Here is a 15,489-nt window from a genome sequence, read left to right on the forward strand (position 1 = left end):
ATCATATTGAGAGAATAAGCTGACCTGCTCAAATTCAAAGTGCTAGAATTAAAGGTCTAAATTAAAACATAGTCTATGCCTCAGAGTATAACACTGAACACAGTATGTGGTCATATTTCAATCCTCTTTCCGTTCCAGAGTCTGTGTAGTGTGAATGCCATTGCTGTACACAGGAAATGGAAGAGTGGAAAAAAGTCCTTCGGCAGTTGTGAACACATTCCCTGCAGGCATTTGGGTCAGACTGGCCCCGCTCACAGCACTTCCAAACGGTCCCGACATATTGAGTCGGTGAACGTGGTGGTAGAGCATTTCCATCGGTGTTTTAGGATCCAGCCCAAAGCTGGGGCTGTTAACATCAACAAAGTTAACAGCATGGGTGTTGGGGAGGAGGTTGCCCTGCATGGCTAAAGTAACTTCAGCTGGAGCATACCGAATAGTGCCAGTGGTGTAGACCCTCTGAGCAGCAGTGCTGGTTGCAGCAAGGGTTCCCGTTACCCTGTGAACCAAAGGAAGCACCACATTGCCTGCTTGTAACCTCTGAAGGGCTTCCAGGTCCCCAGTGTACAACAAAGAGTTGGAAGTTGTGGGACCTCCTGGATGTTTGTCCCGTGGAGATGCTGAAAGTGGGGGTGACAAAGGGTCAGAGGAGACAGGAGCCAAGGCCGAGTTGGATGAGGTGCTGAACTGAGTTTTGCGGCTGGCAGTATTTTCAGTCCCTGGTGGGGTGAGAACGGAGTCTGGAATGGAGACATGTAAACTACTGCTGGCTTGCGGGGAAGGGAAGTGCTCGGAGCTGGGGGGCTTGGTCATACTGTAGGGCGATTCATTCCTTGAGATTTCCCTGTTGGGTGGGTAATTCCAAATACTGCTATCATTATCAAAATTGATAGGTTCTGAGATTTCTGTTTTAATTTTGAGCACTGAGGCACTGTTTGGCGACGAGAGCAGCTGGGGCTGGTCTACCAAAGCTGAGTCAAGTCCATTTGGACTTGAGGTGCTTGACAGCCTTCTCCGGGTCATGCTGCCTCCCTTTTGCTTTTTTCTCCTCTTCTTCCTCTTTTGATGTTTGCTGGAAGACTGGGCATTTACTTCCCCTGCACTGTCTGAGTCCTTGGCACTGTCAGAGGTCAGTGATTCACAGTTCTGCAACCGCAAGTCTGACTCACTCTCAACGTAGCGCTCCACCTTGATCTGCATAGAGCCAAGAGTGCCAAAACTGTCCTCAGGGGCCTTTTGATTCTCGAAGTCAGAGTTTTCAAAGCTGTCATCACTGTCCCTGCTGTCCTGGTTGCTGGAGCTGTTCCCATCATCATTACAGTTCATTTCATTATCCGACTGATTTCCTGACTTTTTCCTGTCAGATTCAGGGTCTTCACTGTTCTCTGACTGGTTTCCTTTCTCATCTGACTTTGAGTTCTCATTGTCCTCTGGAGCAAAAGGAAAGTGAAACAAACCAATTAGCAACAGGAACATTATCTTATAACCCAAGTCCAGATTTCTACCTACCACTGAGATTTGACTGCTGTAAACATTTTTGGCAATAGGAATTCTATTCTACAGAGCCACAATTTTTTGCAGTGTTGTTTTGGGAGAGTTTTGCTTGAATCCCTCTGGCTCAGGACTGTGAATGCGCTAAAAGCCTATGCTATACGGCCTGCACCTTGACTGAGGGGGGTCTTTTCATCTGCCCTCTGGACAAGAATCATTTTGACAACTGTGAGCACAACGGCATTGTAGCTGTGTCATCCAAGGAGGAGTCAGCGAACAATCCCATTATGACCGTTATGTTATGGTGATTGTTCCTTCATGTCTGTGTTCTCCTACAGTGGGCAGGCATCCAGGTGTAGCACTATTTACTAAAGGAGATTCTAGTCCTCTTGTCTCATTTTCCTCTCACCGTTGCCACCTTCAAAGTGGCATAGTGTCTCTGACTTCAGCGGAATTACTGCTGATTTCCTCCCGTGTGAGAGGAGAAGCAGGTCATACATGTATAAATCTGAATGATAAACCAGTTATATAGCAAATTTGTTACGTTGCTAGGCTGTCTTCTCATATTCCCCTGAAGGACAACAAATTAAAAAAAAAAAACCCAGAAAAAAATATTTCAGGCAGCAAATTAAACTCTTGATTGATCCAAATCATCTAAGGGCCATTGAAAATAACCCAGCTACAGCGCTGAGAAGCTGTCGCTCTTCTTGCCTGAATTCATTCGGTTGTGTTTTAGATTTTTACCTAATTCTAATAGGGATGAGATAAACACTCTAGCCCACTGGACTCAGACAGCCAAAGCAGCTTTGAGAATGAATACTCTCCATTATCATACTGCGTTTGAAAGGGTCAGGAAAGGCTTCAGGAGACCCCGTCTTTTAGAGACCAGCCAGAAATCTTTTATTGGGAAATAAAAGATGTTTTTTCACTCACCAGAGCCAAGTACTACCCTTTTCACTACACTCATTTTGGGGTGAGAGGGGAAGGGCCAGTTTTCCTCTAAAGATTGGTTACTCCTGGAGCATGTCAATACCAAAACAGTTTCCCAGAAGTGCTGGACAAGGTGGGCGTGACAGGGAAGCTGCCTGAGGATCCACTTAGTCACTCAGCAGGATTTTTCCTTGAGTGAAGCACAGCAGCAGAGACCCACACCTTGTTGGAAAATAAAACCCACAAAACCAAAGTAACAGCCACAAAACCCTAAATCTCATCCAGCTTTTTGTTCCACCTAGGGCAGAATTTCTCCTATGAGTTTTTTCTCTTTTTCTTTGAAGATGCTTTCTTCTAAGGCTGTGGTTTCTAGCTGGGCTTAACATCATGGCAGTCTACAGCTGCACAAAATTTGCCTGTGATTTTATCAGACCTTGAACTGAACTTGTTGGTTTCATCCAAGATGCTGTTCTGATTTCAGGTCCTTTTTTGACACCTCCTTTTGAGATCTACACATCTGTATACCTCTGAAGAATGCTCTCTTGCTCTGCACTAGCCTTAGGAGTCATGAATGCACATGCGCTTCTCATCTGGAGAAACTTCCTGTGCACATGGGAAATGCAAACTGTTCTCCACACTTGTGTTATTTAACCATTTAGGAACAAGACAGCATAAAAGGAAGCACTGGGAATGGGTGAAGAGATTCCTGATGATGAAGGGCAAAAAGCCTGTATGTGTGCCTAATGTTGACTTAAACCATCAAACCAAATTGACAAAGGAGAACAAATAAAGGTAAAAGATGAGAGAGAACAGCCATATCATATCAGTCATATATCATATCATATCAATCACAGTGATCCATTTTCTCTAGGTTTTTTTGGCTGTTATCATAGAAGTGAGAGAAAAAACATATATATATATATATATAGATATACACTGCATACTACAGCAGAGCAGCATCCTTAGCTCTCTGGCCACAGGAAACCATGCTCCTGTCAGAGCTAGACAACCTGTACCTGTGCCTAGGTAACCACTTTTAAAACTAACAGGGAATGTGTGAACCATCTGTAGGACTAATTCACACACTCAGTTTGACAAGTACGTTTGGCTTTTAAAAACCATCTGAAGTCCCTGACTTAAAGAGCTTAAAAACAAGTGCTTGAACCCATACATGCTAATAAAATATAATTCTTTTAACCCAAGAAAACCCTCAAATTTTGCAATCTTCACTGCCCCCTAGTGAGATTCGTCAAAAGTGTATTTATACAGGTAAAAGGGGCGTAAAGATTGACGCAGAGACTTATCTTCACAACATGCATCTATTTTTGAAAGAAAAGAGCTAGAATTATATTCAAAAGTTACAATCCAGGGTCTTCTGCACAATGCAAAATACCCGTCCATGGAGCTTAACTGTGAAATCAAGTATTTAGTTCATTGCAGTGTACACAAGGGTACAGGCACAGAGTGAAATGCTGAGGAAATGGAGATACTGTGGAAATGCTGAGGTCACAACGTGATTTTGTTAGTGGTTTTTGATCTAAATTTACATGAATTTTTGCTTTGTTTGTTTAGAATGGAACAATGCTTGAGAAGTAAAAGCAACTGAAAAGCCAACCATATGGCTATCATGATATGAACCTTTTGTGGGTGTAAAGGTACGCCATGTGTGTTACCTGAGTTGTCCTTTGAGTCAGATTCAGAGTCAGAGGTCTCTGAGGATTCTGAGGTTTTCTCTGGCAGGTGAGGAAGTTGTGCAATATCCATTGGAGTGTCCTTGTACTCTGGGTTACTGAAGAGGAGACAGCAAATATAAACACAATTGGATGATTTGCAGCTTTATCGTTTTTCCCTCTTTTCATATCAAAGTTCAGGAACAAAGAACATAAATAGGAAGAATAGCAGAGCAAACACAGAAACATAAGTTTTCAGCTCCTCAGAGCTTCATAGCAGGGATTTTATGGAGCTTTATTTTAATACCACTGCCAAATACCTATATTGACCAGGTACTAAAACTTGTTTGATTCTGGTGAAGTTTTAGAGCTATCAAAGCATTCTTACTGAAGTGGGACACCATGGCTTGTGTGATATCTAACGGGAAAGCTATGCTGTGTAATCATCCAACAACAAAATATCTCGATTTCGATCCCATTACTGTGCCTGGAAGGACAGAGAGGGTGTTTTAACTTTTCCAATCCGCTTCTCTCCCACTGGCAATGTCTATTAGAGTTATCTCTGTAACAATGTTCTCTATCAACCTTGCCAGAGCCCTTTCAATACCTGTTTTTTCTCAACGTTCCTGTTTTCTACACTTTAATCAAGCAGACCATATATAAAGTTAGTAAGAAGGTGCTCAGTTAGGGCTAGATAAAGTGACCACAGCTCAAAAGAATCTGGCCAGAAAATAGATGAAAAAGCTATATATTTTTTAAACACTGCACACATGCATCCACATCACCAAGAAACCAAAAGCAGCCACTCTAAGTATATGACAGATGCACATGTGCATGTTAAGATGCATATGTTAGGGATAAAGAACTGTCAACACACCCATTATAATCATATCTTCATCTGCTCATGTGGTACTCACCTGTGACTTGTTAGCAACGAACATGACTGCAATGTAAAAAAGCTACACTAGCAGAGAAACTGAAAAAAAACCCAACCCAACCCTTCACTTTTTCTTGGTTTGGACCTTTTAAAATGCTTTCCTTTCCCAAACCCAGGCAAAGGCAGGGGAACAGACACAGCTAGACATAAGTGGCATAGGAATGTTGAAAACAAGCAGTCTTTAATCATTTCTGAATAGGTGAGGATTTCTATGCAGTACAAATTCCAGCCCGGTGATAGAGCAGAAAATCCACAGTCCTGCGTAGAACAATACGAGGCAGCACTGGGGGTGGCTGACACACTATCACAATGACAGCGTGCCCACATTCAGCCTATTACAGTGTACTGTGAAAATTCAGAGTTCACACAGTTCACATTGAAATGCCATTCTTACGATTATCATCTTTATGGTTTTGTCCTGACAAAGTGACTTTATTCTGTTGTATCCCAGGGCAGTCCCCAAATTTGCCCCCTCCAAGCAAAAGATGTTTGAAGGCTTTCACACTGTGAATAACAAGTTGCTAGAACAAGAACAGCATTAATCCTCCCTGTCACTATAATTAGTCTATCCTTTTACAGACAGCTGAATCATACTTTCTAATGCATGGAAATGTATACAGACCAGTACTCCTGCTAAGAGTAGACCTAATTATGCCTTGATCTGTCATTAAAATATTATTTGGACATTTGGCTCTTTCGTGGATTCCACTACTAGGAGAAATCTAAATTAAAAATACAAATTCAATGGAGAAGTTAATTTTTCTCTTAACAGACTGGTGAAGGGAACGCAGCAGAAAAACAGAGCTCTGGATGGAGAGTTGGGGAGGACCACACTGCTGGGGTTTTTTTTGTGAGGTATATTCTGTTGGTAGAGAAAATAATTTTGTGGGACATTGGTGGACTAGGTTCACCTATTGTCTGGAAAGCAGCAAAGGCAACAGAGACAACTGTTCATAATTCTTATGGACCACATTCCCAGCCAGGATATGAGCACGTTTCTTGGCATTTTGAAGCCCTGTTAGGACTGGGGCAGTGAAGCTGCACTTTGAGTTCAGAATTGGCAGGCTCACGCTGACCTCTTCAAATGCTGCCTTCTGCCTCACTCTTGCAAACAGAACAAAAGGTGTCAGGGTAAGGATGTATTCAGATGTGCCTCTGAGCAGTCATAATAGGACACAAATTGGCAAACGCCAATGAACACCGTTGCTGAGGAGGGTTTCCCACTGCATCCCCTCAACGCTCTCCTGCCAGAGGCTGCTTGCTCCTCTTCCCCAAAAGGGGAATCAAAAGTATTTCAGCATGCAAGTTTAGGCAGGCATGGCCTCTTCAGGGCTTGCTGGACTTGGCATAATAAGTCACTATCTAACCCCTAGACATCACTTTGAACTCTCATGGCATCAAAGGGAATGTAACAAACCATGACAAGTGACTTAAAAGGAGAACAGGCCAGAAAATGACAATTGCATTTCATGACAAACTCAAGGTTTCAAATTTTATTTGTTTGTTTGTTCTGCTCTGGAATGAAACAGAAAATCCCCCAATCTTATTGAACATTTCCACAAAACAGAATGCACTGAAAGGTATTTTTCAGATGAGAAAGGTCAGGTTTATAATTCACTGTCTCTCAGTGACTGTTGGGTCTTCCCTTGAGCTCAGAAACCAGTCCTTTAAAAATACCTGTCTTTGGCAAAACAGAATTTCTCAGGGAAGAGCCTTTAATTCAAAGTAGTACTAATCTTTCTGTTTAAAATAGTTTGAATAGTTTAAAATGGTTTTAATTGCGCTTTATTTTCAAATCCTAATTTGCATTTTTCAGTGTGAATACTGTCTGATGGTATCAACAACATATCAGGTCAAGGCTTTTCTCCAAAGAAAATTCCTCTCTCTGGAGCAAACTGGCAAATACCTTTCAGAGAGACCTTTTTGTAGCATTCCAGTATTTTGCGTTTTCAGTAACCAAAAAAACCAGTGCCCAAGACTTCACGCCAGATTTTATAGCACAACTACCAAAAGTTGATGTGGATCATTTTTACCATTGAGCTCAGGTTGAGTAGATTTCAATGCAGTGGAGACATGCAATAAAATGGTGGAAGGTTTATTTGAATTCTAAGGCAGCATCATAATTCAAGAATATTCCAGCGTATTGAGATATGCCATATGTCTCAATAAATGTCATCAAGTGGCACTGTTCTTGAGGTGGACCACAGGATAAATTCTTCTCCTTAACTTTCTCCAGCAGGCAGTTATTTCCCCCTAAAACCTTCACCAACTGAGAAAAGCAACAGAGACAGCAGTTCAAGTGAGCGAAGTAACTGGAAGACCTACCTAAGAAGGTAATTGACCCAGATGATATTCTTCTCACTTGCGTTCTTGGCGTTGACAGCGATGGTTGCACTAGACTGTATCCAGATATAACCTCCATTCTTCTGCATCCAGCGGTAGTACTTTGTTACACATTGACCCTTATTCAGCACTGGCAAAGAAAATACAAACAGAAGAGAAGCAGGATATAACGAATGTTAGAGCAGCAGTGAAATGATCTTCATTGTGCAACACGCCACAGGTTTAAGCAGAAGATACTTGGCTTCCTTTAGTTTTAATGCAGTAAGGCAGTGAGATGACAAACAGGATCTGAAGATCAGTATATATAGCTAGCTGCTTGGTTTACAAGTTTTTAAAGTATAGTTTTAATCTGCTTTTGGAAACTCTAGTGGAAGAAGGAAAGTAAAAAAAAAAAAATCCTACAAATCTCTCTGGTTCACAGAATACTTATTGCTGTGTGGACATTTTCAATACCCTCAATGTCAAACTGTAAAAAAAGAAAAGGAGGCAAATTTATATGTGATTTATTCATAGCTCCTAGGTAGACCTCTTTGAGATTCTGGATATTTGAAAGGTTTGGGAAGATACTCTACCCCTGCTGCTTTGATCATTTCTCCTTATTGCAGGCGATACCAACCACTGAACTTATACATCTGTTTCTTTGATCTTGTCAAACAGAATTTACAGTTCTCAGATGAACCAAATCTCCACTGGTCAGTAGGGGGAAAGTCTTTGGAGAATTTACTTTCTACCAGAGCAAAGTAAATCCACCAACGGACTGAGAAAGGGGCCTAAGGGAGGCACAGAATGGCTTGGTTACAACCAAAGAGTGACAGCTCTCTCCCATCTTCCAAATATGCTAGGAAACAGAGAAACAAGTAAAAGCAACGGGTAATGTGAAACGCTGTTATTAAATGCTCCCAGCAAGAAGGCTTACAATTACAGATGTTTAAACTAAAAGATTCACCCAAAATACTGCCAAGTTGAAGCGGATTTGGTTTGTATCTGATGGTTCAGCGTCAGGAGAAGGGGATGAAATGCAAATCTTCAAGTGGAAGGGAGCGGGGTGGTTTTAAAGGAACCCTAAACCCTAGAAAACCTGGGGACTGCGGTTCCCGGAGCAGTTCCTCTCCTCCAGCCATACCGCTTTGCGCACTAGAGGGCAGTGTGCATTCATAGACACCTCCTGCTTTTGTCATGTCCTTGTCTCCGTCTGCTAAAATGAAAAACCTCTAACTGCTGTAATAAATTTGGCTAAATTAGCTGCTAAATGGTTATCTCAAGTAATATGTATTTGCATTAATCATCTTGCTCTAAACCAGAACAAGCCAGAGTCCTAAAGACGTAGTAAATTCATATTGTCCATTTAATTACGGCTAATAAGTGCTTCATATACAATAGTTTCATGAAGTACATTTTCATTTTTAAAAAAATTTTAATTTAATTTAATTTTACTTTTTTTTTGTGGAGGGAAAAGAAAAAAGTCACTTTGGAAAAGAATAAGTATTTAAGGCAGTTAAAGTTCCCACCATAAATGTGACAAACGACACTTTGGAGCTTTCATGTTAACCAAATGTCTATATCCCCAGTTATACCTATGAATGTATCTATATCTAAATCCGGGTGCAACAGATATCTACAGAAAGAGATAATTATAAAGGCAGCCATATAAACACAGGTGTTTTCTTACCTTGGAGGGATCCCTCAATACACTTTTTAAAAAATACACTTTTTTTGAACTACTGAATAACAAAATGCATGTAAAGAACTGCAAAGGAAAGTGAATGTAAAGGGAAAGTTAGATTCAGCTGTAATATGAACAAATACCTGTCATGTGGGTTCTGCTGCTTTCCAGCAAAGTCTAGTTAACTAGGCTTGTTTCCAGCAGAGATTCGAAAGTTTCCTTAAATTTTTACTTTTGTATTCCAAGCTCTAAATATTCTGCTATGACAATTCATTGGCTTTAAAACCTCATTATACAGCAGAATAAAGATAAAATATGAACAACTGACTACCCAGCATTTCTGTCAAACTAATGCTGTATGCCGCTTTAGAAAACAATCTCACATAAATTAGCCCAACTTTATCAGTTCCAAAGAATAAGGGAAGAAAAGTACGGCTCTAAGTTTTGATGACGGTAGATTTTTCCATTTCAGTAAAATAGGGCATTCAAGATACTCTGCTACAGACACTAAAACTGATATGCCAGGAAGTCTGGAGCGATACTATCTCCTTTCTGGAAGCCTGAACACCCACAGGTGTGCGCAGAAACAAGCAAAATCTATCTGTGCTTGTAGCTACTAATTATACTGATGTCGTCTTTAGAACAGTTCACATCTGAGGAGCTTACCATGCTCTACTACAAATACCAAGGGATGAATCCTCACAACTGCCCGTATGTACATCTGGAATTCAAGGTGCCAGGAGAGCCACTAGCCAGTGACTGAAGAGCATGCTGCAATTCTGCACAGTGATAGCTATGAGGACCAGGATCCTCCCTTCCAGCTCTTCTAGTCCATTTCATCCTAGACAAGTCCTTTCTCCTTCAGTACCTTTTATATTGGTTGTTGCACCACTGGAAAACGCTATGACATGAGCTGAACAGAGCATTCATTTCAGAACAATGGGAAAAAGGGGGAAATAAAGACCTTCAAAGTTATTTCTGAAAGAAAAAGCACTTCCTTCTTCAAGAAAGAGAATTCAGTGCATCAGAGCTGCATAAAGCCCATCTACAGTCAGAGTTCAGGCTCCCAAATTACTAAATATATCCAAAGAATATCTGAAATACTGTCTTGAAAATGAGCTTTCCATGAGGTTCATCTACCTGCAAATTCCCACTCCCTATTTGGCCAGCTCAGATATATTACTGCATACACAGGATTTTCCTTCCTGCATCTGTCTAAAGCGTGTTTCATATGAGAGATTTGCAGACCACACTCTGAAAGAAGTCGCACGATTCAATATAAAAATTCTCTCTAAAGTGATTCTCCGGCAGGCCAGCTGTGCTGTACTGCTAAATCTGGTTCTTACATCCTTTGAGAGTGCACCAGGCACCCCCAAGCCAGTTCTGAAGCTCATACTATATAGCTTGGGAAGAAATTTATCAATGTGATGAAAGAGAAAGAATGAAAATAAATGGAAATGTTTTCTAATTTATGGTATTTTTTAACTGCTGGCATTGCTAAGCTGAAAGTTAGAAATTAGGTGAGAACTTTGAGCAAAGAGGCAACTAGAAGGACACATGAGGAAGGGAAATCTATCAGGTTTATTGATAACCTAGTGTTGCTGAGTGTTATTTGAGGATCTTCATTTTGTAGGTACAGCGAGTCCATTAATAAAGTCACAGAATTTGAGAAGAAGTAAAAGTAAAGAATTAGTCCACCCTAAGCTCTGCTTGCAAAGTAATGCTCTGGTACTAGCAATGGGCCACGTGTTTCAGTTTAGCATAAATGTCTGAAGAAGCACTGCCACGTACCAGGACCACATCATAAACGTGCTCAGACTGTACTTAAGGCAAACCCTTACTGCAAATCAGGGTTCAGCTCCGTGTTTCTGTACTCTAAGAAACGCAAAGAGTTTTAAATTTCAATTTGTAGTATACATGGAGTACCCAGGCTGGGAGTATGCAGGGAAAGGCAGACTTGTGACCACATGGCTCATGTGACTGAAGTTACATGGCATTATTCAGGATCGGGTGTTATCAATCCAATTGTAAGAATAGCAGAGGAGGTGACTTCTCTTACAGCCATAGTTTCTTCTGCTAACCAATGTGTAAGTCTCCAAAATGTTAATGGGACTTACATGCTTAAAAGAAAGAGGGGAAAAAAGGCCTTGCTGCTAAGCTGTATTGTGTGGAAATCAAGAGAAATCTTTTTGACACTGGATTTAAGCTTAATAGCTGTCAGGAACAATCTCTACATTGAGTCTAACTGTGAGCAGGAGAACAGAACAAATCTTTAAATACTAGGAATAGGATGACAAATATATATATAGAGAGACATGCACACATATATAAACCCTTTAATCAAAGGGAACAACTGAGGGTTAATGTTTTAAAACTGGTGACCTTTGCGTTAGCTGCACAGATATATCCCCTAAAATGGTGGATGCTAAACTTGACTAAAATGTGAAAAAATACTCAATTTGAATCCACTGGTTAGCATGCAAGAAATGCACAGTATGTCAAGCTCAGAACTAAAAAAAAAATCTCACTTATTTCTCAAAGCATGAATATATTGCTATGTACAGAGTTCCCGACAGAGGGATTTCAGTTTTCCTGGGTAGCTTTGCGCACAGCAATATTCTTGTAGCCATGGAGTGAAGGGGGTGGGTGGGGGGGAGGGAGAAGAAGAAGCAGTCAGTGTTCTTTGCAGGAACCTATTTCTGTTAGAAAATCAAAATAAATCAGTACAAGTTTGTCTTCAGAAATATGGCTACAAAAAGAAAAAGAACATAGTTTCTTCCTGTAAGGCTGTTCTGGGAAATCAAAGCCAAAGCTTCTAAATAGTGAGTTGTGTTTTAAAAGAAGGAAGTAGCTTAATTCAGTTTGAAGAGGAGATGAAGAAATTGTGTATCAAAAGCAGTCTTTTAGCGAATACTCTTACAAAAGGACATTTTACTCGTGTGCATATGCATTTAAAAGCTACACTATATTGCGTATTCAGGTAAGTATTGAGTAAATAGGAAATGATGAGATCATCTTACATATTCACACAGCTTCACAAAGAGGCTCTTTATAATTGGTGAAAATATTGAGGTTACATCTGCTGTGCTATTCACCCTTCTCCTTGAAATACCTTTATCAATGACTGGATGGTATTGATACTGAATTCCCCTTGTGATAAACTTATAAGAATATTTTTAATTTACTGCATGAGGGTAAAAATGCCATACTTAATACCATAGTCAGATACTTAGCTGCAGCCACAAGTACTCTTTCTACATTCACAAAACTGGCAGATGAAACATGAAAAGGAATACTGACTCTTTAATCTCCACTTCTCCACCTAAGGCCCAAGGCAAGCTGACAGGGTAACTTCGTTCTGGAAACAGAGGGGGTTTTTATTTTTTTAATTCTGGATTACTTTTTCTTCTGCTTTTGAAAACTGTGGGCTATAGGGGAATGAACCTGGCATAGACTTAAAACAAGAACAAGTTTCTTTATCTGAAAAGTTACAGTCCTTGATGCTTACAGGAAGGTCATTTTCAAAACCCACAGGAAAAATAGCATCAGAGCCAGAAAGAGTGCATTAAGTGCCTTATTTGCTTGTAACAGAGACAGTTTTTCATTTATAACAGCTCCGAGGATCAAGAGAGCCTTTGATGTTTTAAGGACTTTTCTATAGATTTTGCAATTACTGAGTTAGATGTTTTAAATAGTAGGTATCCACAAATTGGATTTTAGCAATAAAAAAAAAAAGTACTGAGCAATATTTAGCAATGTTAAATAATGTTTGGTATGTAAACAGAACTACGAGCTAGATGGTAGGAGACTTGTAGACAGTGGGTGTGCAAATGCACCATCTATTTAATACACCACAAACATTTCAGCTTCAGATCTACTACATGGAATGGGGTGAGGAGGATGGGATGTGAAAACCCTTCTCTACCCACCGGGCCAAAAGTGTGGCCTCCCCAGCAGACTGTTTGGGGAAGAATGCCACCTTCCCATCACAAAAGCCCCCATGGGTCACATTGCTCTACCTCCCCCCATTGCAGACAGTTGCTTACAATCCCTGTGACTTGCTGCATGTCAATGGAGTTCTCTTAAGAAAAGTAGAAAGATAACTGTTTAGAAAAATATTGGTTCTGCAAGCCTTTAGCAAGCTGCCTTTTACTCACATGGTATGACAGGAGAAAGCCCTGAGTGCTGGACAGAGAACATCTTTTTTTAGATTTGGGTAGAACACTCTGTATTGTGTCAATAACACTGACTGAGACTTGGCTGCTATTGTGATATGAATATTTGAGAACAGCAATTGCATAAATGCATCTTTTCCAAAGTTAAGTGGGAATTAGCAGGGCAAATTCATAAAAGAAAACTGTAACACACTGATATCCAAACACTTGCCTAAGTTCTTCATTCCCCTGGGATAATTCTTTTAAGCATATACAGCCACCCTAAAAATGCTAAGTATGGGTATTGATTCATTCCTTATTTCTGCAATATAGAATTCTGTTTAATCTTCCAGTGTAGGGATGTTACACACATAAATACCTGACAAATTAGGCAAAAATAGGTATCAACAACCTTGTGGGGGAAAAAAAAGAAGCCTCAATCAAACATTTAGAAAAACTGAGAATCTTAAGAATCTTTACAAACTAGGCAATATTTTTTCTGCCTCACTTTACAGAAAAGAAAATGTTAGAAGTGGCCTGAGTCAAACTGTTTAAAAATATGGATTCATATTAGGATTGAAATTTGTAGCTCAAGGTCATCGCTTGCCAAATACAATGAGAAAGCCTTGCATGCCACATGTCCAGCTAGGAAAGAAAAGTAACTTTAAATAGTCTGGAAAAATGTTCATGGATTTTGTAACCCACCCTAATCTCAGGATGGTGGCATTTCAGCCCTCTGAAAATTCTTAGCCTCTGCTAGAGATTTTGCTTTCATTTGATTCCAAATTACCTCAGATAAGGACCAGAAAGATGTTTTGTTTAAAATCAGCCCTAAGCTATCAGTTTACATGATGTCAGTTAAAAGCAGCAATACATTTTTATTAAAAATAGAAAAAAAAAAAAATTAGAAAAAAAAATGTTTCCCACCACTAAGCAAAAATCATCACCTCCTACTTGTAAAACAGAGACACTTTTCTTCCCCTCTTCCTTTCATGGTGGTTATAACATACCATTTTCTCATGGTCCATCATTTATGTTTATTTTAAAACATTATGCAGATATTGACCAGAGGTAATAACAGAATTATAGTTTATAATTAACACATCACTAGATGAACTCGTCCATGGAAGCTCATAGCATGCATATGAGAAACTTTTTCAGTTGTTTCTACAGATAAAAATGATGGAAATTAACTAGCTAAATAAGCTTATTTAATGATAAACTGGATTGAAAAATGAGCACTAGGTTCGTCTACCTGGGATTCTCTAGGCTTTCTTCTCTGTTTCTTAACTTTTCTTTTCCCTCATGATCTGTCTCCCCACGACTTTTAAAACTTCAATCCTGCCACAAAGTGATTTCTTTCTGCTAATATTGAAATGGTCGTTTAGAAACCCAAGCCTGCTTTGAACACCAACTTCAGACAGAACTTCCATTATCATTAATGAACTCTTTCTGTTCAAACTGGAGGGGAAAATGAAATCCCAGATCCAAATTTTGCCCTCAGCTACTAAAATACAACATCAGAGAAGAAATTTGGCCCTGCCTGCTCAAGAAACTTAAATCTGTCCTCCATCTCTCCACTAATATTAATGTCCACCATGTGACAACTTATGTAAGATTAATGACTTTAGAACATAACCCTTTCCATGCCAAATGTGTCAGCAGACTATACACAACTATCCCTCCTACAAATAGGAGATGTTTCACAGAAGCAGATTGGCAACAATATTAATTTTCCTTTTGAAGCTCTTAGCTGAAAGATGGTCTGTTTCAAGGAACAGGATCCCTTTAAACATGCTTTTGTTTCTGGGATGACAGTCCCTGTTTGGGTATTTGGACTGAGTGAGGCTCTTGGACTGACCTCCCCTCTTAGAGAAAAGGGATCCACAGCACGGTGTCACAGTGGCATGGCACAACTCGATGTTCAAACACCCTTCTAACCACCACAAAGATTCATCACTGTCTCACATTTGGTGATAAACTACATTAGGCATTTTTAAAGCATATTGCCCCTTTATACCAGGTGACTTGTAAAATGAAAGGGAACTGAATCAAAACTTTTCACCTTTCTCCACAAGCTTTAAAAAGATATCTCAATAACAACAACAACAACAAATCCCTTGTAAAATAAAACCAAAAGAATTTTGAACAAGTAAGCACCTTACCATCTCAGAACTAATACTGAGCAATCTGTGAACACTGGGTATAAAGGCTTCAGATATTTGGCAGGGCATTCCCAAACTCCACTGAGCCAAATTCCTGGACATGAGCCCACTCACTTTACAAGTTATCAGACATCAAAAA

The 15,489-nt window shown here is 39.9% G+C and overlaps 1 protein-coding gene across 6 annotated transcripts in view; it reads right to left on the reverse strand.

Annotated features, from left to right (window-relative positions):
• Window positions 1-117: 117 nt before the first annotated feature.
• The window catches only part of NPAS3 (neuronal PAS domain protein 3), a gene marked incomplete at both ends in the record, with an annotated part of 611,353 nt that continues 595,981 nt past the window's right edge, over window positions 118-15,489 (reverse strand). For 5 of the 6 annotated variants that reach the window (XM_084262735.1, XM_084262734.1, XM_084262733.1 and 2 more), the window contains 3 exons: window positions 118-1,425; window positions 4,081-4,207; window positions 7,351-7,498. In XM_084262735.1, the coding sequence (XP_084118861.1) occupies window positions 118-1,425; window positions 4,081-4,207; window positions 7,351-7,498 (1,583 nt within the window). Of the gene's footprint in view, window positions 1,428-4,080; window positions 4,208-7,350; window positions 7,499-15,489 lie in introns of all 6 variants that reach the window. The other variant, XM_084262736.1, reaches the window with a different exon arrangement.

This window comes from Gallinula chloropus (assembly GCF_964237585.1).
Source record: "Gallinula chloropus genome assembly, chromosome: 4".
NCBI classification, from domain to species: domain Eukaryota; kingdom Metazoa; phylum Chordata; class Aves; order Gruiformes; family Rallidae; genus Gallinula; species Gallinula chloropus.